At 52.7% G+C, this 21,689-nt stretch overlaps 7 protein-coding genes across 7 annotated transcripts; 3 read left to right on the forward strand and 4 right to left on the reverse strand.

Annotated features, from left to right (window-relative positions):
* Window positions 1–985: 985 nt before the first annotated feature.
* VDAG_05283 (uncharacterized protein) lies at window positions 986–2,159 on the reverse strand. The gene is made up of 2 exons (XM_009655019.1): window positions 1,510–2,159; window positions 986–1,457 (listed from the first exon to the last, which is right to left on the reverse strand). The coding sequence occupies exon 1, from the start codon at window positions 2,138–2,140 to the stop codon at window positions 1,541–1,543; it is 600 nt and encodes a 199-aa protein (XP_009653314.1). The 5' UTR covers window positions 2,141–2,159; the 3' UTR covers window positions 986–1,457; window positions 1,510–1,540.
* A 389-nt stretch (window positions 2,160–2,548) lies between these two features.
* VDAG_05284 (uncharacterized protein) lies at window positions 2,549–3,086 on the reverse strand (the record flags this gene model as incomplete). The annotated part of the gene is made up of 4 exons (XM_009655020.1): window positions 2,549–2,603; window positions 2,656–2,696; window positions 2,829–2,958; window positions 3,007–3,086. The coding sequence occupies 4 exons, from the start codon at window positions 3,084–3,086 to the stop codon at window positions 2,549–2,551; spliced, it is 306 nt and encodes a 101-aa protein (XP_009653315.1).
* A 1,271-nt stretch (window positions 3,087–4,357) lies between these two features.
* VDAG_05285 (uncharacterized protein) lies at window positions 4,358–6,929 on the reverse strand. Its single transcript, XM_009655021.1, has one exon. It carries the CDS (start codon window positions 6,028–6,030, stop codon window positions 5,059–5,061), a length of 972 nt encoding a protein of 323 aa, XP_009653316.1. The 5' UTR covers window positions 6,031–6,929; the 3' UTR covers window positions 4,358–5,058.
* Window positions 6,930–8,527: 1,598 nt separating this feature from the next.
* VDAG_05286 (uncharacterized protein) lies at window positions 8,528–10,290 on the forward strand. Its single transcript, XM_009655022.1, has 2 exons — window positions 8,528–8,613; window positions 9,094–10,290. Exons 1-2 carry the CDS (start codon window positions 8,572–8,574, stop codon window positions 10,258–10,260), a joined length of 1,209 nt encoding a protein of 402 aa, XP_009653317.1. The 5' UTR covers window positions 8,528–8,571; the 3' UTR covers window positions 10,261–10,290.
* A 2,377-nt stretch (window positions 10,291–12,667) lies between these two features.
* Window positions 12,668–15,577, forward strand: VDAG_05287 (maltose O-acetyltransferase; the record flags this gene model as incomplete). Its single annotated transcript, XM_009655023.1, has 4 exons — window positions 12,668–13,852; window positions 14,674–14,762; window positions 14,847–15,390; window positions 15,443–15,577. Exons 1-4 carry the CDS (start codon window positions 12,977–12,979, stop codon window positions 15,575–15,577), a joined length of 1,644 nt encoding a protein of 547 aa, XP_009653318.1. The 5' UTR covers window positions 12,668–12,976.
* Window positions 15,578–16,934: 1,357 nt separating this feature from the next.
* VDAG_05288 (uncharacterized protein) lies at window positions 16,935–18,782 on the forward strand (the record flags this gene model as incomplete). The annotated part of the gene is made up of 1 exon (XM_009655024.1): window positions 16,935–18,782. The coding sequence occupies one exon, from the start codon at window positions 16,935–16,937 to the stop codon at window positions 18,300–18,302; it is 1,368 nt and encodes a 455-aa protein (XP_009653319.1). The 3' UTR covers window positions 18,303–18,782.
* Window positions 18,783–20,784: 2,002 nt separating this feature from the next.
* VDAG_05289 (uncharacterized protein) lies at window positions 20,785–21,420 on the reverse strand (the record flags this gene model as incomplete). The annotated part of the gene is made up of 1 exon (XM_009655025.1): window positions 20,785–21,420. One exon carries the CDS (start codon window positions 21,418–21,420, stop codon window positions 20,785–20,787), a length of 636 nt encoding a protein of 211 aa, XP_009653320.1.
* Window positions 21,421–21,689: the final 269 nt, after the last annotated feature.

The following is a 21,689-nucleotide window of genomic DNA, read 5'->3' on the forward strand; positions in this document are numbered from 1 at the left end:
GTATTCAAAGTAACCAGCCCTGGACAAGTTGGGTATCAAGCTTGCCTTTGAGGGTTATCTGGCGAGGGCTTGACTATATTGCCCGATGAAATAGACACTTTGCTATCGCCATCATCTGGTAGAGCGGTGGCTGGCGTTCTCTCAATCCTCTCACAACTGCCCTACCTGTCCGGCGAAGTTGTGAGTCCGGTGGTTGGAAGGGAGGTTCATTATGGAAAAGCTGGAAGGAACGCCGCGAAACGAAGCGAATCTGTTTCCAAGCAACCCCCTAGCCATGCGTCGGGTAGATAGGACTGGCTTGTTTCTCTATAGGTCTGAAATATCCTTCACCCATTTCGACTGGTCAATGTACAGTTTTTACTTGCCATACAACGGCGGCTTCTGACAACTCCAGGCTTCTGACAGCTCCAATATTGCTTGGCCACATCCCAAAAAGAATGCCCTTCATCGTTCCCCACTCCGTAACCAATGGCTCTCTCATCTCGCATCCCGATTCGTTCACCGGCGACGGGACTATACCCTCTCGAAATTTGAGTTTGATTGAAGTGCCAGAAGCCCCATGTAACTTGAAGCCTCCCTCATGAAGTCAACAATCCACGCCTCTGAGCTCCTCTACAGTGTCTGGATTGGTGCTGAAGTGCGGCCATGTGACGTCGGAACAATTGGATCTAGGGCTGCGGCTCTTCTGCGACGGTCGAGCGATGCGGGAGGAGACCACGCTGCTTCGCCAAATCTGTAGCTGTGGTGGAGTTGTCTGATACGATCTATGTAAGATAGCGGTGAAGGATTACACCGCAAAGGCTTTGGTACCCTCTGCCACCGCTGTCGAGGAGTGCCGTTGAAATTTCGCTGAGTGGATTACGTGGATGAACTACATCGGCAGACCGTCGCCTTCTCTGGAACGAGACGGCAAGAAAGGAATTGCCGGCTCTATCGTACTTCAGGGTTGTACATAGATATTTGCTTACTCGCGAGCAAATTGTATCAGGTCTGACTGTCTTAACCCCTTCCTGCCTATTCGCACTCAAATTCCTGCAATGTCTGATTCACTTTTTCCGAGTTCGTGACAGACGCTATATTTGGCTTTGTGGTACTAAGTTCCCCTTCGTTCTTTTCTTAAGTCTCGGAGAGCCTCCTTCTGACAGCTTTACCTTTGCTTGATCTTCGACCTTCATTAACGGGCTCTTGAATGTACCAGTCTTACCTGGTCTCGGTAGTTTTCTTAAGTTGGTTTCAACAGCACACGTCTTGGTCCGCGCCTTCTTCCTTCCCGTTCTCTCATTTCCCTCCTGTTCTTTCACTTTTTTACACTTCTTCTTCCTCTCTTTCTTACCCTTCGTGTCGTCGAGCACTCGTGACGTATCTTTCAATGGTTTGCTATCACCACAGTTCTTTGTCGCTAAAGGTGTTTTGCATCCCGGTAAGGCACCCCCAGGAACAGTGTTGTTATGGCTCACCTGTACCTTCCATTAGCGGTATAGTGCGGAAGATCACCCGGGAAGACTCAACCTGTGAGGCCTTGATCTGCCTCCAGCGAGTGTTAGCCACACTCAGCCTCCCAAACCTTTCCCTTCCATACCTCGGCCTCATCCACTGGCCACATTTGGTAGGCGAAGTCAGCAGCTTCGGGTACGGCCGGATGGACTACTTCAATCCGCCGCACATTGCAACCCCCAGTCTTCCCTGTGATAATAGGCTCCTCAATCGTCTGATAAAAGGTTGCCCCGAAAGGGTTGAATCTGACCGGCGGTGGATGCAACAGCACCGTGACCACATCGCAACCAGAAATATACCAAGCGAAGGCGGCCGATGCTCCGTGGACATACTTTGACCATGCTTTTTTTGTTTTACGGTGCTGAAGGCATTGTGGATGCTTGGGGTTCATCAATGGGCCCATTGCCGTCGTCAACGTCTGCATGTGATGATCGTCGGCCCACCTTTGTGCCTGGCTTTGGTCCATCCCACTCCACAAGACCTGTCGACGCCGGGGGCAAGCCTGTTGAAATTGCCGACGAACCTGTGCTTCCTCCTCAGACGTGAGATACTGCCGCAAGACCTTCTCAACATCTGGTGGAGGCTGCCGTTCCCTATTGAGGGTTTTGTGCGGGCCAATCGGCCAATTTGTTGATGGACCAGCCATGCCTGTGGCATTCCGAATCACGAAAGAAATGCAAGACCACCTGCGAACGATGAGGATTCGCTAGCTTTATAGCGAAGCGTGGTAACACACTAGAGCCATCTATCACTATCACCCTACTAGTTGTATTAGCTCCCTAATTGATACGTCAACGTGACGTCACCATGGCACTCTCTTCCCTCTACATAAAAAGATTTTCTGCGTCAAGTAGCTTTTGGCTAAAAAGGCACTATTGAGTATTGAGTATTGATACAGTATGGCCGCTTCTTGTGTTTTGTGGTCTCATTCGTATCCTACCTCTCGCTCAGCTTCTCGTGGGGTGTGTTGTGTCCAAGTTGCTCAGTGACTTAAGTCGAGCGAGTGCCTCATTTTAGACGCAGAGGTCCCTTAGCAAGATCCCAAAACTGGTCCCTACTCAAGGCCGCCGTCGGTATCCACCTCGATGATGATTTCTGTGTGTCGCGCACTAAGTGACTGCTTTCTTCCTTGAAAAATGAGGATCTTTCCGCCGGACTCACAGACTCGGCAGGAACGGCAAAGCGTCATAGAGGGACGGGCACTGTCTCGCCATGTTTTCAGTTGCACTGGCATCTAGAATTCTGGCACGGGTGGCTTCTCCGTCTTCACATTCCTGCTAGAGGATTGAGAGGGAGGCTCTCGGGTGAGATATCAATTGACTGCTGCTTCTTACCTTCTGCGACGCCTCGGGCAGTTGAGGGGCATTCGAGACCATCTTACACGCGATCCTGTCGCTCGGTGATTTGTCGTGTGACGGATCGGATATGTTTGTCTGCAAGTTGCCGTTCATGCGCGCGTTTGAGCTTGCATTAGGCATGGTACCACGCCTTTCTTTCTAGCTCTGCTCGTACTCGGCGCACGACACGTCTTCGTCTGACTTGCCTACCACTTTCCTCATCTTAGCCATGTAGGCCTTGGCGTCTTGACCCATCTAGTCCTCTTTACTCATCTAGTCCTCTTTACTCATCTAGTCCTCTTTACTCATCTAGTCCTCTTTACCCATCTAGTCGTCATGGGCCAAGAGATTTCTTAGGCGCGTTGGGTCAGCAGGGCCTCTGTCCTTCCAAACCAGCTCATGTACAGACAGCCCCGGATCATCAGAAACGCAGGCGCGTTTCGTGTGAGATGCGACCAATCACTGCCATCGTGGCGGTGAAAGGAAGCCGGCGTGTGATTTTCCACATCCCTAACTCTTCACCTTTGTTGCCACTATATGACTTACCTGACAAAAACCCTGATTTAGATCAGGGAGCCGGCAGGCTGCGCTTTCCAAAGCGGACCCAAATACCCAACCTTCGCCTGAAACAGCCTCCTATGCTGTTCATAAGCCAATCTGGCGGCCGCGATTGCCCAGGGATATCGAGCCGCGGGCCAATTTACAAGACGCGACGTGAGCAATGTGCCAGACCCTCCACACCCAGGAAACACTATCTTGCGTTTTCACCGCGTTCACTTCGTAGGAAACGTCCCCGACCGCTCATATTACCCACAGACTGAATGTGAGGTATCGCCGCAGCTTTTTGTTCCTTGTCGTCGCTCAGATCATCGTTTCTCTCAGCATGGGCATTTGCGTTTGGCACCCTGGCCCTGATTGATAGCGATGGCTGTCTGATGTTTGCAGACGGGTCGGTAGTGCTCTGCAGCATGATAGGACAGGTAAGGTTTCCTCAGTCCAGTGAAATTTCGTACAGCTTACAACATGGAGAGGGAGGCTCCTGGCACCTATTTCAGCGATCTTCTTGCCCAGAACCCTTAGCGTGCGCTTTGAGTTCTCTGCTCTTGTACTTTCCCTTGGGCCTTATTCTGGTGAGCAGATGCCCGACCACCGGGACTATCATGCTCTCCCCTGGTGCCGGCTTGTTCCGCGTCTAGATGGCCTGCGAATGGTCGTTGTTCACATAGGAGAAAAGAAGCTCCGGAGGGAGACCGGGCAGTAACACATTAGGTAATACACCCAAAGTTTGCTAGATGCTAGGCCATCTCTCAATACAGATCATATCGACTCCCGGCTTGGTCGTGGCTTGCGCTGTGACAAGTGCCCAAGCCGATGCCTGGAACATTCCCCTCTTGGCTGAACTCAACATATCCTCAGTAAGCACAACGAACTGCTAGAAGGACCATGCTAACATATGAGATCATGGCAGATGTAGGGCCTTGAGAACTTGTCGCTCAGATACAAGGTCAGTTAATTTGATCACTGTCCTCGAGAAGAAATGTACCTATAAGCACTGGAATGTCCGCTTTGATGTACTTGTGCATTCTGTCGATCCTGACGTCCGCTTCGCATGGCTAATTTTCCTGGATCACTTGTCGTTGCCACGTTACCCTACCTTGGAGTTTGCCTATCCCAGTCCAAGTGGTATCATCCTCGCTAGATTAGTGCCTTGGTTATGACATGGAGCGGAATGGGATTATGCGAGGGCCGGAGCACAGTAGGTACTGTGGCCATTAAGTTCATTTCTGGCTTGCCGTTTTGATTGGTCACAGTGTTCCTGCCAAAGCTTCCTCCAGTAGTCCTCATGTAAGCGGCTAATCGCAGGATCAACCACATCGATGCTAATCTATCTATCTATCAATTCGTCCCTTGAGTTTTGTACAATAGTACACTTCCAGAGACCCCTGCGTCCGGCCTGGGTGAGACCGAGTGAACAGTTCATGGATCTTGGCCCAAGATAACTGTTCAACCCCCTTGAGCCTAATCAGATAGTTGACTTCATCCTTTGTGAATGGTCTGCCCGAACTGTTTGCATGTTTCTTTCCGTGCCGTTTCCCACGAGGACATGAAAAGGGTCGTGTCTCCGCCATACCATTATTCCGGCGCCGGTCTACTTGCGGGTCCCATGAAAACTGCAGCTGAAATGTCGCCACACCATTCACTGTTACGCGCTTCAGAGAGACGCCCTCTAATGGCCACTCCTCAAACCTGGCAACACACGCTTTATCGACAGAGTTTCGGTCAGACGATTGACGCGTGGATAATGGCGGGGTAGCAATACCAGAAGTTCGGACATCTTCCGCACCACGGCTGTACCAGGGGCCGCCGACAGCCTTGAAGAGTGTCGCAAGCTTCGACGTTGGGCGGCGGCTGTCTGTGGAGGAGATGCCTTGCGACGTTTCGGGGACGGCATGTCAATTTCGTCCAGCCCGCTGTCGCTCCTTTCTTCGGTGCTGTTTATCGACCTTGCCGTATAGCTTTCGTCGCTGCCGCTTCCGTCTAACGAGGAAGGACCAATGTTGGATTCGGAATTCTGGTTCGCTTCATGCTGAATATAGGCGTCTAGTGCATTGCTCGATGTAGAGCGGAGACGTGCACTTCGTCGCTGGGAGAATCCATGGGCTGGCAGTGTACGCCGCGTTCGCTTAACGCTAGACGGTAAAGGGGGCCCCCGGGTCCGCCCTCGCTGCCGCGGTGTGGTGAAGGGTGCAGACACGAATGCTGTGTCACATGGCGATGTGCAGGTGGCCATCACTGTGTTTTTTGAGGCAAAGAAAGCGTTGCTGGTCGTGTTGGGACAGCTGGCATATTTTTGAGCTCGCCTTGTGTCTTGTAGGTCGCGTTGGACCAACTGTAATCCCTCGCAGATCGACGGGGACAGCTGGGACGAAAGGGAAGAGGCAAGCAGAGACGCTGCTGAGCCTGCGAGGCCTTCAGTTGGGTCGATTGTCGTTGTAACGATAATCTGGTCCAAAGGCTCTGCACGCAAGGGTGAAGGCGATAGTGTCCGCTCCGGACCTTCCGCATCTGACCCATCGGAGCTGGCTTGAGACACATAGCTAGAAGAATCTTGGGAGCCTCCAGTATGTGGCAGCGAGGGTTGAAGGACGTCATAAGCAGGACTTGAGACCAGCTCCGAGGGAGTTCGGACCCGTCCCATGTCATGGTCGTCCTCGGAGGCAGAGGCACCGGGGGCGGGAAGAAGGGCTGGCAGAACTAGAGACGATGGTGCTTGTAGAGTGCAATATGTCGAAGAGTCTCCGTCCCCTGCGAATACGACATTGTCTCTTGCTTTCTCAGGATGTTGTGAGAACGCCTCGATGTGGTGAGGGTCAACAACAGGGCCGCATATCGAGTCAGCCCGAAAGTTCGAGACCGATCGTGAGCTAAGAATACCACCTTCATCGGCAGTCGACGGCTGCCTCTCGGGCACAGGTGCCGGAATGTCTCGGGCGTTTCCATCGCCGTCGTCGTCATCACAACCGTCGTCATCCGATATTACAATGGCGTTCTCGTCAGCCGGCTGGTGGCTGCGTAGTCTTTGTCGTTCGGCGCGCTCACCGGCATAGAGAGAGCTTCGTTTCTCGGCAGCTTGCAAACTGATCGTCTCAGACTGTCCGGCGTCGTGAGATCTATGAAGGATGGTGCAGCCGCTGAGGGCTGGTAGGAGGGCTGGTAGAATTCAATACGATCAAGGCTGATTTGCATGGCCGTGAAACTTGAAATCGCAAGAGCGATACGAGGAATGCGTGGCGAGTGAATCACGAGTATGGTGAGGACGGCACAGAGAGAAGCCTGCGGTTGTATTTTTATAGATAAACCCGCTGTTACGCAGGTACTCCCAAAGGCCTGTTTTCCAACACTGCAGCACACTTCATGACCTTCTCATAGGGAAGGTTGACTCAATGATCAGAAGGTTACTTCAACCCAGGCCCCTGAAGGACGACCTGCCTAACCGTTGCATCGCCACCCTTAACGGTAGTCTTGCATGAGTTATCACATCCTCCACTTTCGTCTTCCAATAACGTCGACAGACATCGTACGACTCTCGGACTCGCCGCTCTCCGCGAGGCACCAGGTGACCAGCCACGTCAAGGTTTAAAGTGTACTCCGTCGTGCGAAGTGAGACATTGCTGGCCAGCCGCATCCCCTTCGTCCGAGTTGGGAAGGAAATAAACCACTCAGTTGTCCGAGCGCTTCTTGATCGGATGACACGACGACGCCCGGATGAAAGGCTTGGAGGCCTCACCGGTCTGAAAGCGAAACGCACCAGCGTGCCCCGTCCTTCCGAACTCCCAAGAGCCATCGATCTATTGGTGGGCACGAAGCTGGGGCGGTCGCCAAGTTCCGCCAAGGTGCCGCCGTAAAGGTATCTTGCCCCTTTTGCCTGCATGAAAATCAAATGTCATGAGGAATGGCGGTGAGTCGGAGTAATGAGCTGATTCGTCCGATCGCAACATTTCGTGACCGGTGACCGCGGCAAGCGAGGAGTCAGGGGTATCGCAACGCGGAAGTGATCGCTCAAGGGATTGGCAGCTGAGCAGCCATGCATGGAACTAGCCTCAGGCCCGTTGCAAGGGTGAGAGATAGGAGGGACACGCTGGCTGGGAGTTCACCGCGAGAACCGGGAACGGCGACTGGGCTTTGGGCGTGCGGGGCCAGTTGGGCGAGGGCCAGCGAACATTGTGAATTGTCGCCGAAGCTGAGACCAAAGCTCCATCGCGTGACAGAAAGACTCGTCGAGATGGCTGTCGAGGACTTGCAACGAGGACGCGGCCAGGTCGGGGAAGCCGGGCGTGGTGCCAGGCTAGGCAGGCAGCAGCATGACAGTGGAGATGAAAAGGGGGAGGGGGCTGAGCCGACGAAAACAAGGAAGGCGAGCTAGTAGCTTAGAATTGGGCGACGGCGGGAAGGAGGTGAGGAGGTAACATGTACTGGCGACGACGTGCGGACGGGGGACGGCCTACTTATAGTAAACGCATCATTTGTTGACAACACTGTGGAGAGGTGTTGATGCATTGTAGGTCCCGAGTGTTGGTCCTTGGGTGAGTCAGTTCTGTGACGTGTCGGGGCGCCTGTTGGGAACTGTACTGGATGAGCGGCGTCTCGGCTGGGGCAGATTTTGGTACGGTGCGTGGTTGGGATCGCGCTCTTTTCATCGTATTGGAGAGTTGGAGCCACGTGAATTGGGGATCATGGTTGCTTGGCTTCGATGGTACCTTGGTGTGGTAGGTAACAGGCGTCTTCGTGAGTTAGACGATGTGGATCTTTATCTCTTGGATGATGTTCTTCGTGTGGTCAATGACAAGCTGGCGTTGGACGTATCCTTTGGGAGTTGGACCGTCCGAGGGGAGGAGCGCAGGTTTTCTTTTATTTCCGTCAGTGTTTTGGCGGTATTAAGTGTTGCAATGGGTATGGAAAGTGAGTTTTTGTCATTGATGGGTTATAGGGGGGGGAGCCCTGTAATTCCGGGATCGGATGAAGATAGTGTGTCAAGTTAGGTGACAGTTTGTGGTGGCAACAACTGAAGGTTGGTAAGCAGGGAACGGGGACCGTTGGATTAGTCGTGTTACTCCCTCTCACGGGGTTGCACCCCATACTCCATGAAAAGGAATGGAAGGATACTTTGGAAGAAGATGAAGAACAAGAAGAACAGTGATTGCGTGTATTTGATTTTATCGTTATTTGGTAGAAAGACAAGATGGAGAGGATTTCGTGGAGAACACCATGGAATACTATGAGTGTACGTGACAGGTGTGCTGGTGATAGCCTCACTTTCTTTTTACTTGAAGTACTCTTCTTCCCCTAACTATACAGTTCTAGTAAATGGGTATGGGGCGAAGCCCCGTACGAAGGAGCATAGCGACTGAGTCAAGCCCAAATTCTTTAGGATAATGAATGAAATGAAATGAAATAAGGATTGACAATTGATTTCAACCAGTAGAGATACTGGCCATGGATGAACGGAGTGAATTGAAGGAACGGAGTGACTGAGTGGGCAAAGGGAACGGAGTGACATAAGCGGAGCGACCTTCGGACCCAAGGCCCCTCGATGACGATCTCAGGCACTGCTTACGACACGCTCCACCCCTTTTCGCGACACGGCGGCAGTCTACGACATTCTTCCGGCAACATGTCTCGGGGCAGCTCAGTCGAGCCAGATGTCGAAGTTCAGGAACGGTGGCTTCTGCCTTCGCCCTAGGACACACAGGTTTTGGACCAGATCATCGATGGCACCGCTGACGAGGGAGATACGTATCCTACGACAGCAGTCGACACAAGTGAAGGCCCGCCAGCTTTAGCCTCGCCTCTGCCTGTCTCCTCCCTTTTGTCCCAGTTATCCCCATCGATGTGCGTGGGGTTGCAGTTGGTCCAACCCAACTCTCAGGACACCAGACGCGCTGAAGGAGATATCAACTACCCCGATACGACTGGCAACGCTTTCTACGACTTGGAAGACTCTGTGACGTCCACCGGGCCATCGCCATTTGGCACGGCACCTGTATCCACGCCCACCACCATCCCACGGCTGCAGGCGCGAACGGACGATCCCATTTCGCCGCTCAGACTCAGACGAACCCGACGTTCATACCTTACCCATAGCACCCCTCAGCGACACAGCGCACGTCTGCGCGCTATATCCCGCAACGCACTAGGTGCCCGTTTTCAACATGAAGCGAACCATGATTCCGACTCAAATGACGGTTCATCGTCTGAAGACGGAAGCGACAACGACGCAAGTTATACAACAAGGTCGATCAACAGCACCGAAGGAAGGAGCAACAATAGCCTAGACGAAGATGATATGCCGGCACCAAAACGTCGCAAGTTTTCTTCTCCACAGGTCGCTGCAGCTCAACGTCGAACCTTGCGACAATCCTCGACGAGGCTGTCAGCGGCCGGTGCCAACACTTGTGCCACGGAAAATGCCCGAACTCGTGATATCGCTACCCCATCATCATCCTCCCACCAGTCGTCCGACCGAGACTCTATCGCGGACCGGTCTATCGCCAGGTTTGAGGAGTGGCCATTGCAGGACGTCGCGCTGAAGCGCGTGACAGTGAACGGCGTGGCAACATTTCAGCTCCAGTTCTCATGGGACCGGCGTGCAGACCATCGCCGGGATCACCGCATTGCAGAGACACGAGACCCTTCGTGTTCAGCTAGGAAACGACACAAGAAGAAGCATGCCTCGAGTTCGGGCAGACCATTCACGAAGGATGAAGACCGTTGTCTGATGAGGCTTAAGGAGGAGGATGAACGGTTGTCTTGGACAAAGATTCACGAACTGTTCACGAAGTCCGACCCTGGCCGCACGAAGGGGTCCCTCCAGGTGCACTACTGTACCAAACTCAAAGGAAAGTCTGATAGCCTGATAACGTTGAATTGATGTGATTGTGCGGTATATTACCTACATATGTATGCCTTCCCCTAGGTGATTCTATCCGACGGCTAGACATCCGACGGGGCTACCAATTCACACTAAAGTAATTATGCCAAAGACCAAGGACGGCGCACCTCTGGTCATTCACTTGTCTTTCGATGGACTACTGCTACTAGATGATGTTCCAACCACACAGCAATGCCATTTAATTCATTTCGGGCTTGAAGCTGGGTTCGTTTACAGTTGGACCTGCGATGTCCTCACAAGCCTTTCGTTGCCCTTACTACCGCATTTAAGTATTCACCCAAAAAAGGCCTCGCGTCTTTGGGTCAGGCTTAAGGCATTATTTTGGGATACGGACGAAGTCGATGACGATCAATGTGCTTTTTTTTTAGACGGCGGGCCGGAGTTGGGGGCGGCTGCTGATGCAGCCAGCTTTCATTTGAGGTTTTTTCGTTGCCAGCTTCACAAAGGAATGATTCGAGTGCTGCATGCTCTTACAAGCAAGACACCATATGACCACCCATTTAGTTAATCGACACTATAAGAAGATTAGGAGGAACATCGCCTCTTTGCTGACGAGATGCGAAGATAACAGTAATCTAGGGGGTGTTGAGCTTACTCTGTACGTCTCCTTCACCAGAGACGGAGGCTTCGTTTCGTACGAGTGGCCAATCTGAGCTGGCGTCAGGATATCGAGGCCAAGGTAAGCTCGCCCATCCGTCCTCCATCCGTTTCTGCAACATCTTCTGATAGCTGGTGGTGTGAAGCGCAATGGGCCGCCTGTACATCTTGTGAATCTTGTATCTCTCAAGCTTTTAGCCCGGTGAGTCTTGTTGTTTGGCCTTTCTCTTAATCACATACAGTGAAGAGGAATGTCCAACTTTGAGGCTAAATCAAATAACGATTAAATGTGCAATAATTACATATCTTGCCTAACATCTTACCCTAGAACATCACATCCTAGTATCAGGGCTATCTCAAGGTAGCATATCCTAGGATATGCTCCATCCCAGATTATCCTCCATCCCAGGCTATGCTCCATCCTAGGTGCTTGAGGCCCTGGCGTTCCAATGCCCTCGCTCAGTGACAATGTGATTGGATGTTCTGGGCTCAGCCAATCACTAAACATTGTGTCACGGGAGACTCGGAGCACTGAGGCTCCATAATATCTTTGATTGTTTCCTCCTAAGTCTACGCGCATTGAGGATTTTCACATGTGATCACAAGGGTACCCGCTATGTGATGTGAAACGAATGGAGGCCGTGCCTTGATCGCCAGTGAAATAACACACCGAGGATAACACCTTGCACCTTGCAGCTTGCACCATTCCTTCATCACGATGCTTCCCGATTAATATTGGTTCCGTCCAGGGTTCTGGCACCCACTCCTTCTGTCCTGTCTATCGGTCGGACAAGCTCGACACCATCTGTAGACCGGGATCGACCCAGTTGTTCCCAGTTTTGTTCGGCCTCTCTGATTCGGATCACTATTATCCAGGCCTCCGTGGCAAGATCGTGGAAACTGTACACAGTTGCCATGATCTTATATGTTAGTATGGCTCTTCTGACAGTTCGAAATGCTTACAGAGGATATGTTGAGTCCAACAAAGGGGCGAATGTTCCAGGCATTGGCTTGGACCCTCGTTACAGTGCAAGCCACGACCATACCAAGAGTTGATATGGCCTGTATTGAAAGATGGCCCAGCATCTGGCAAATCTTGAGTATATTACCCAATGTGTTACCGCCCGGTCTCCCTCCAGAGCTTCTTTTCTCCCATATGAACAATGTCCATTCGCAGGTCATCTCACGGAATGATGGGGGTTATCCAGATCTATGTACCCGAGGTTGGAGTGCGGGTGCTCGGCAGCGTCTTGCAGTCAGAGGCTATGCTCTCATCTACCAGGTGCGAGGCCTCTTCTCCCTTCCACCTAGACTGGTCGTCATCACGAGTCTACCCCTACACACAGGTGGACATGTTCCCAAAGTAGTGACCCCCTGATTGAACAGACCCATCCATGTGCTTCCCTGTAGGATTGCATGAAAGGTATACCTCACGAGGTGCCAACAAGGCAGACTGAGGAGTGACTCGTCACTGACTCTCAGGCCGTTGCAATTGCCTGTTATGGCAGGTAACAGCAAGAAATCGTTCCACCGTCAGGGGTGAGAGTGAAGGCTGGCGCTTCTCGCTGCGAAGAAAGGGGCGTGGGCCAGTCTCACGGGTTCCAACGGGTTACAGCGATGTCAGGGTGCGAGTGCCCCAGCTTGTGACGTGCTACTCCTGTCGTTCCGCGCGCACCATTATTGCCTCCTCGGTGGCAGACTAAGCCGCTCGATGGCCACTTCGATGGAAGATCCATCATTGGCTGCGCGCGGTATCTGGGCAAGATCAAGACAGTCCTAGTCAGAGTACGGGGTATGCCTTTCGAGGTATAAAGTGACGTTAGCGATTGCACCACCTTTTCCCGTGTACCATTTGCTCTTCTCCTTCTCCTCGCCTTCTCCTCTAGGCCTTCCTTTTCTCCAAGCCATTATGTCCTCCACGATAAGTACTCCCCAGCAATCTCTCATAGAGTCTCCTCAAGAGGCTCTAAAGGACACATCCGTTGGCCACCCCTTCAGTCCCATCCCAATCTATATAAGCAGCGATGACGACGGTACTGAAAGTGACAACGATTCTATTGCTTCTAGAGTAGAGAGAGATCTTCGTAATCGACAACACATGGAGCGCGGCACTTGCGATCCTGAGCGTCGCCAGAATATGCGCACCGAGGTCGGCTCACAAAGCCCCAGGACCAACATTAAGCCCCAGAGAAGGTCATATGTAAGGAGTAGACGCTCTCATGATCTCTTCAGCGACAGGGCCATTTACATTTCCAATTTCCCTCAGCCCGTCACCCTTGCCATCTCTACAAACTGGCACACGACAGATAGGGAAATTGACCAAAACACAGACGACGACAAGTCCACTACCGATTCGATGACCACTGTAAATGCGGTCGACGACCCTCGATACCTTGCCGAGGTAGCGGCCAACATACTTATGGAGCTGGCTGACGCTGCTGAGATGAAACGAATGACATGTTCCCAGCCATCATACACGTCATTCCAATGTGCAACCGAGGGATCCTTCCCAGCATCAGAATGTCCGCACCTTCAACCCTCTGTCGGTGTTTCAACAACTCAGAAAAGAGCAATGCTCGCCGGACGACCTTATTATCCATGGGATCAATTACTTGTGGAAGATCGCGAGAGATGCTCTCGCGCTTGTCGCCGTTTCTCTCTGCTCGATCAGCCGGGTCCGGCTTTTCGGATGATTTTTGAACACCAGCAACAGACATGGACTCCACAGTTACAAATACGAAGTGGGAGAATTGGAAACAAGGTCGCCGTGGAGCCCCCTTTCGCATGCGACTACGGATACAACATATCCATTGGGCGCAATGTGATTATCAGCCGGAATTGCACAATCAACAACGCCGGTCGAGTCACTATCGGGGACAATTGCTTCCTCGGGCCCAACATCTCTATTCTCACGCTTCTACCAACCGACTCCAAGAGCCCCAGGACGAGTCATAACCTGATAACAGCTGCGGAGGTTAGGATTGGGGATGGATGCTGGATAGGAGGCGCGTCCACCATTTGTGCCGGTGTATCGATTGGCCAAGACAGTAGAGTCCTACCTGGCGCTGTTGTGACAGAAGTGAGTACTTGTTCATCACGGTATAGAACCCGCTAACTCTATTCCCAGCATGTCCTCCCCAACACCACGGTTATTGGAAACCCTGCCAAAGAACTCACAGTCGAGTTTCAAACGGCCTTCAAGTTTGACTTTTCGTTTGGAACGGGAAGAACCAACTGACCATGTACTGAGGTGAAGTTAAAAAGGGATTTCAAGTGATGGAACATGGTTGGATTTCTTATGGATGCCCTTGATCGTGCGGGTTGCTACCATATATTGAGTTAGGACAAGACATGGCCCTACGACATCGCTTACATAAATGCGCCATTCCGAGCGCGACTTAAGGGGTATACGTCATACCTCAACTCATCCTCGTCGGGGTTCCATCCTGGCCCTTTCATACTGCCTACCGTACGCGTTAGCTTCTAGGGCAGGCAGCTGTCTGCCAGTCACCACTCCCCCCCCTTTCTCGATGTATGGACTTGACAGCGAGTCCTCGTCCCTACCTTAAGCATTCCGTTGAGTTGACCTCTACCGTCGAGACTGCGCACTGCAGGCTGTTACGTGGGCCTGAGGCCAGCCCCCCTGTCTGGCTGCTTGGCCCGCGTGTCGGGCGATCTGTTTGACATTGCGACTCTCCTTACGCCTCGCTCGCCGTCATCAACGATGGCGAAAAGGTAATAGACCACTATTGAAAGACCCCATCCCTGCTTCGTAAAATACCCTTCGTTCTCCAGTGCCTTTCTGCCGGCCAATCCTCCTCGTCGACTCCTCACAAGCCCGACAACAAGCCGAATACGACTGAAGGCCTACTTGTTCGTTTTGGGTCTGTTGTTACGGCAGAGAGGGATCAAAGGTATCCCATCGCCCCCCTTCCTTCTTGAGAATATGATATGGACCTTTTTAACAGCATACAAGATCCTGCTCGACCGCATTGCCATCAGGGCCTCGCTGTGTCGTCATTCATAGGATCCCTGACGAGTACCCTTTCTTTGGAGGCCAACGACAAGGATATCAGCGATGACGAGATCAAAGATAACAGGGCAAACGACAACGACGACACCAGTACCGATCTCAGTACTAGCGACAACGTCTTGGCACCTGAAGACGCGAGTGACGAATACGATATTGCCGATATCCCACCACTCGACGATGCCTTTGATAGGGATGTGGGTGATCGGAACCCAACCAACGAGGGAGAGAAAGCAGACGGAGAGCCCGTTATCTATAACACAAGCACGGACGATGAAGCCCTCAACTTCGACCCGAATGACTGTACCGACGCTTCCAGTACCCTCAATCCCACCATGGTCACTCTCGACAGCCGGGAAAGCATTATCACCGAGATTACTGCACTCCGCGATCGGCTTACTCAACTTGAAGCCAAGATCAACTCAGGCTCTCATATTTTACAAGGCACGAATCCATTAGGGAAACGAAAGCAGATCGCCTCAGTACATCCCTATTCGAAGAAGCTAAAGAAAAACCACTCAGTCAATATCTCAGCAACACGAGCCTACTTGCAGGGGGTCGATGTATCGGAAAGCTGGGTGTATTCATGGCAGCGTGGGCGTGGCGCTCGCTGTTGGGTCAGAGAGGTGGGAGCGGGGAAAAGGGAGGAGGTTGACGGGGGATACCTAATGTGTTTTGGTTCTGACTTGTTCATCGACATTCGAGTGAATGCTGATTGGCTTCCAATCATGGTACGATTCAACCACGACAAGCAAGCTTTCGAGGGGTTTGAGAGCATTGGAGGCCGGACACTTGAGGTTGAGGATATGGTGATGATGCAGCTAATGTGTGGTGGCAGTGGTGAACACGTTGGTTGGATTTTTGAGTAGTCCGTTCAATGTCGTCCATCAGAGTCGATCTCCTACCAGGCTCCGTTCACCTTGTCGTTGTGTTCCTGTCAGAGGTTGGCCGGCCAACCGTGTCATCTTGCAATCTCAGCCACAGCTGTGGCTCCCAGTCGGCGATACGCCTCATGCAGTCACCAGTGGGGTTCATTGAGAGAACATCAAGCCAATCATATCGCGCTGAGACAGGTCCCTACTGAACCTGTCTCGACCGGGCTGAACACAAAAGCACGGCCTATCACTCTCATTGAAGATTTGTAGCCTGGTGCCCGGCTTATTAAGATGCTGGGGTCGCGTTCGGTCTGCCAGCTGGCAATACGAACGTAGTGAGGCAGAATGCAGTACGTACCTGGCCACTCACCGAGCGGCTTTGAGCCAATGAGAAGTGCTGGAAGTGGGGCACCCGTGTTAAATTGGTGCGGTACTTATATCGGGCTCACCTGGAAACGCGAAGTCACGTGCCTTGTCTGAGCCACGATGTACCGCCACGACCCGAGGCTGGCGCCAACAGCTCCTCCATACATGTGATGCGACGTGACGGATCCCCCTACCTTACAACATTATCTCGAAAACGACGCGCCCACTATGGCAGATCGACATTGGTCGCAGATCATCAAGGAGCACCCCATCGGAAAAGGCCTCGAGGCCTTTAATGCTTCATTCAAGTCCATCTGTACGAACCGCGACATTCCCTCCCACCCAGCAGCGCTGGGGAAGCTTGACGACGATGGTAATCCAATCCCACTCCGTGGTCCCACACTGCTGACTCTCAGCAGAACTCCAGAATATTGCCCTTGTCCTTCTCTCGACGTTACAGATTTTGCCGGCGGCACGTCAACTTCAATCTAAGACGAGCGGAAAGCACATCTTCAACGACCTGTTGACCCTCAACGCAGCTGTTGTCTCCGATGACTACAACTTCGACAGGATCAGGCCCCTCTTAAGCTCAGCGCTTACCGAAGATCCAGACGACGCCCTCCTCTGGGGTCACATGCAACGCAGTTGCCGAGTCCACTCCGCCACCCCGATCGATAGCATCCTCTCTCCAACAAACCCCATGGCTCCGCAACACGAGCGGCTTCGCGAACTCATCTGAGCATCGCAATTACGTGGACCTTGTGCTCAGGGAAGAGCTCGGCAGAATGTATGTCGGGCTCCCTGGATTCCACGAGGCATATTTCGGAGGTGTGGTCGGTCTTGATACAGCGTCTCAGGCAATATTCCAGAAGTGCGAGGAAGGCAGTTGCCCTCTCTTTCGCAAGGGGTGGACAGGATGGCCGAACGATGCAAACCAAGACGGCGTGCTTAGCTGGTTCGCGGATATCAGCCAAAATCTGGCGGCTTTCGCAGAGTCATTTAGGCCTACTCTGGACCATCGAAGACCGCTGGCACAGCCCAACAAGCCGATCCGAGGTTCTACCGCAGAACGCAAGCTGGACATCGGGTTCGTGAACGATCCCCAGGCAAGAAGCGACTCTCGATGCCGCTGGTCACAGATACTCGTCCCCGGAGAGTTGAAGAGCAACCCATCCGCCGACATCGCCTCCAAAGCATGGCTCGACTTGGGGAGGTATGCGAGGGAAGTTCTTACTGCTCAAGATACGCGTCGCTTCGTCTTGGGCTTTACCATTTGCGGGTCGCTCATGAGGATATGGATGTTTGACCGGCTGGGGGGGATCGCATCCGAACAGTTCGACATTAACCACGATGGACTGCAATTCGTATCAACGGTCCTTGGGTTCCTCTGGATGGACGAGGAAGAGCTTGGCTTCGACCCTTCGATCACTGCAGAAGATGGCAAACGGGTCATCAAGATCACACGAAACGGCAAGGCAGAGCGACTTGTTATTGACAAGTTGATGAAACGCGCGCCCTGCATCGCCGGCCGGGCAACGACATGCTGCAAAGCTCATCGCGAAGAAGACCCACAAACCAAATTCGTGGTCAAGGATTCATGGCAATACCCGGAGCGTGACGAAGAAGGCGAGTTGCTCAAGGAGGCAGCTAGCAAGGGTGTAGTTAACGTCGCTCGGCACTACCACCATGAGAATGTGATTGTTCGGGGTGAAGTTGACGACATCCGAGGTAATGTTCGAAGGGGACTGAACGTTACAGAGGCGAGGAACTATCGGCCGGAACGTTCGGTCATTTCCTGGAGCACAAGTACGACAGGACCTCCACGAACAGGTCGGAGCAGCACCGTGAGCGTGAAGCGGTCATCGAGCCAGACCGGCGCCCCCGTGCCGCCTGGTAAACGGTCTTGCTCGGCATCACCAACAAAGGCAGGCAACGATGTCATCCCCAATCGGATACACAGGCGCGTCATCCTGCGCGACTACGGAACAGCCATCTACAAGGCAAGCTCCCGATCGGTTTTGCTTGCTGCGCTGGAGGGCTGCGTTGAGGGGCACGAGTCCTTGCACAAGGCAGGCTTGCTCCACAGAGACATCTCGATCAGCAATCTCATGGTTAATGAGGACAATACCAACTCCTCTTGGCCATTTTTTTGATCGACCTAGATCTGGCCATCAAAGAGCATCGTGACGGTGCGTCGGGAGCAAGAGGGAAAACGGGCACAAGAGCGTTCATGGCGATCGGCGCGCTTCTAGGCGAGCAACATTCGTTCATGCACGATCTCGAGTCGTTCTTTTGGGTCTTGTTTTGGATATGCATCCATTATAACGGACCGGATGAGAGCAGAGTCGTCCCGAGATTTGACAAGTGGAACTACGTCGACCCAGAAGAGCTGGCCGGAATGAAGCTGGGCGTTGTGGCAAAGGAGGCAATATTCTTGAAGACAATCACTGATAATGTCACGCAGTACTACGAGCCACTCGTCCCACTTTTAAACGGGTTGCGAACGACTGTCTTCCCTGGAGACAAGCCGTGGGAACAGGAGGACGAAAGGCTCTACTCTCAGATACGACAAAGGTTCCGGGAACAGCGGCACGACTTGGAGTGAAGACTAATTGGAAAGATATTACAACTCGTCCACCGCCGCACGAGACCTTGATGCCCTACGAGCGAAAGCTGGGATAGATCAGGATGTCGAAGCATGCGAAGCTTTGCCAACAGATCCTGGCTGTTGCTTCCGTTGTGTATCGCCCCATCTCATTAAAGGAACTGACTGGCATATCATTGACTCGCTCGCCCGCTTCAGCAACAACAATGCAGCCTCGTAAACAACCATCGGATCTTGCGGCTCCTTCCTGGCTCTTCAGGAGCGCGTAGTGTTTGTCCACAGCACGACGTTCGTGCACTCTAGATTGAAGCTGGTGATGCAATCGACCAAGCAAGCCAAGACAGGCTTAGCCTTAAAGTGGACTCAGCCACAATATGATTGGCTCAAGATACGCATTTTAACCTACAATCATTACTCAGCGAGGCGCCTCGTTATCAATCAGCCACAGCGAATCCCCCGTTGTGGCCGAGTTTCATATTTCGTACCCCGTTGACACGAGTGTCTCTGAGCAGCCTAATCCAACAAATTGACGCCCAGCAACCAAGGCGACCAGAGTTCACGTGCCCAGTCGCCTACTGCAACGCTCTCTCGGATGTTCCTCAAGACGCGACACGATACAGACTGTGAATGGTATCCGAGAGGGTGGGCTAGACATTATCGTTGAGGACTGTTTGGAGAAATGCAAGCCCCTCTTCCGTTTGGAACGGGTAGTTCTTGTCCGCAAATCTCTCCACCATTCTGCCGATGTCCGCATCATCGGAAGAGAAGGCGCCATCATTTGAGACGGCCAAATTGATGGCTTGCTGGCCCATTGAAGTAATGCACTGGCAAACCAGTTTCATCAAATGGGCTCAGCTGTAGGTTTTGCGCTGGAGAAATATCGGGCTCCTGAGGTTCTTGGGCAGGTTCGGGCGGGGTTGTCGTCTCCAAGTGGCACCTGGCTGGGTAGGACTTGCAGCCTCAGGCTGCGATGGAAAGAAAGTAAGGTGATTAAAAGCCCGAACAGTCCCACACTGATTAGTGCTCCACCCGTCTTGGGCTTCCCTTTTCCCCATTTCTCTTCCATGGCGGCCAAAACCCACTATATGGTCATCATCTGACTCCTAGCGTTCGTTCCCCTCCTGAAGCCTGTTTTCGCGCTAATGAACCCGCAAACTTGCAGCGTCCACTACCACTGCCTACCCGAGTTCACGAGCAGCCTCCTCAACATGAGGGCGATGTCAAGTCCCCGGAGGATACAACCACACACCGATCCCCAGGCCGATACATAGGCCATCCGCACGCGCTTCCCGCCATCAAGTAAACAGGAAGACGGGCCTTGGCGATACGAAAAAAGGCGTGGAGACGAGCATCAGTGGCACGACGGGCACCGACGACGGGAAGGTAGCAGCCGCGAAAGCGTTGCATCTACAACGCCGAGCTCGATCGTTTCTGCGGCAACTGTGATCCGTTACCTCCCTGTGGCCAGCACGGGGCTCCGGCCATCTCTTGGGACCAGGTCGAACAAGATCCAAAGAACAGGCTTCTTACAGATTCCCTCGCGGCAGAAAAGCAACATCTGGCAAGGCTCGGTGAGTTACACCCATGCGGAACCAGAAAGTCAGCCATCTAAAGGCGCGCAAGGTATGCCTGTCACCAGAGCACGCGCTCTCTGCCCGCTGGAAACGACTCGGGTTGCTGAGGGAGGCGGATACAAGCGCACAGTCGAGAATGCCAGCGAAGGATGATGTCAAAAGATATTGACGGTATGCCCCACAGCCCGCAGAGCGGACATCTCACGTCCCGGCGCACTATGTACCTTTCAGTCGCAAGCAGAACTCTCAATTATGCAGATACTTGTGTAAACACGCTTCATTCTTGCCGTACAGAAGACACATTCGCTACGATGCTTCGCGATAGCGCAGTATCTGACTTCTTGACCCGGTCACCATGGATTACTCTGCTGGTTTGCAGGCCGTCGTAATAGTCCTTCTGGTCGTTAGTGTCTCTGCTGATGTTGCTGGTGACAATGCTTCACGGAGAGGGAAGACTCATATAAACAGCTTAGTCCGTTTCAAGTCGTTCTCAACTCGGCTCAGAATCTCATATCTAGAGTCAGAGAAGGGCAAAACCTCCCAATCTATCTGCTCCTTCACAATGCCCTCAATCTTCTCAATAAGTCCCTCGACTGGGTATGGGCCCAACATATTTTCCTGGAGACCGGTGAACCCAGCATTCTTCAGCTCCCTCCATATGTCCGGGTAAGCCAACAAGGGCAAGTCCTTTGCCTCGCCTTGAGCGTCCATGTGGGACAAAAGTTTCCCAGCGGGTTTGGAGTCCGGGCGATCGGACGGGACCTCGGATGGAGGGATCCAAACGAACTCGCGAACCGTCACCGCCCCCCCAGGCGTCAGACGTCCATACATCAGGCGAAGGATTTCATCCCGCTCGGTGATCTTATTGCGCATGTTCACCATACTGACCGTGGCAAGATCGTGATCATCCATCTGCCAACATGGATCAATGACATTCGTAGACAGGGGAGTAGGCTTCTCCAGGCTTCCACCGTAGACGGCTGCTGTCCTGTGAATTATATCTGTCAGATGATGGAACCTGTGGCAGGCAACATCGTAGCTCACATATCGGGCTCGAGTTTCAATTCCTCGACGGGAAATTGCTGCTGACATGTTAACCGCCGTTCCAAATAACAGCCATGATCACATACAGCATCCTGTCGGTTCTTCTTCCTGCTTGGGAGACAGTCTGTGAAGAGAGAGCGGACAGTGGAAAGAATGATATTCGGCAACCAGTAGGGTGCATGGCGGATGAGAGTGGGCACTTTGTCGTTCTCCATTTCGCTTGATGGGCTCTGTTCCATTTCAACGAGTGAAGGAGAGATAATGGACAAGGACGAAGCCGCAGTAGGGACGAAGATATAGGCAGGGACGAGAATGCA

This window comes from Verticillium dahliae, genomic scaffold (genome assembly GCF_000150675.1).
Source record: "Verticillium dahliae VdLs.17 supercont1.9 genomic scaffold, whole genome shotgun sequence".
In the NCBI taxonomy this organism is placed as follows: domain Eukaryota; kingdom Fungi; phylum Ascomycota; class Sordariomycetes; order Glomerellales; family Plectosphaerellaceae; genus Verticillium; species Verticillium dahliae.

What these genes read in the sequence shown, in the direction of transcription:
- VDAG_05283 (XM_009655019.1), bottom strand. Translation starts at nt 2,140, where the DNA reads ATGGCTGGTCCATCAACAAATTGGCCGATTGGCCCGCACAAAACCCTC.
- VDAG_05285 (XM_009655021.1), bottom strand. Translation starts at nt 6,030, where the DNA reads ATGGGACGGGTCCGAACTCCCTCGGAGCTGGTCTCAAGTCCTGCTTAT.
- VDAG_05286 (XM_009655022.1), top strand. Translation starts at nt 8,572, where the DNA reads ATGGAGAGGATTTCGTGGAGAACACCATGGAATACTATGAGT. An exon ending in CACCATGGAATACTATGAGT is followed by an intron (nt 8,614 to 9,093) that starts GTACGTGACAGG and finishes GTTTTGGACCAG; the next exon opens with ATCATCGATGGCACCGCTGA.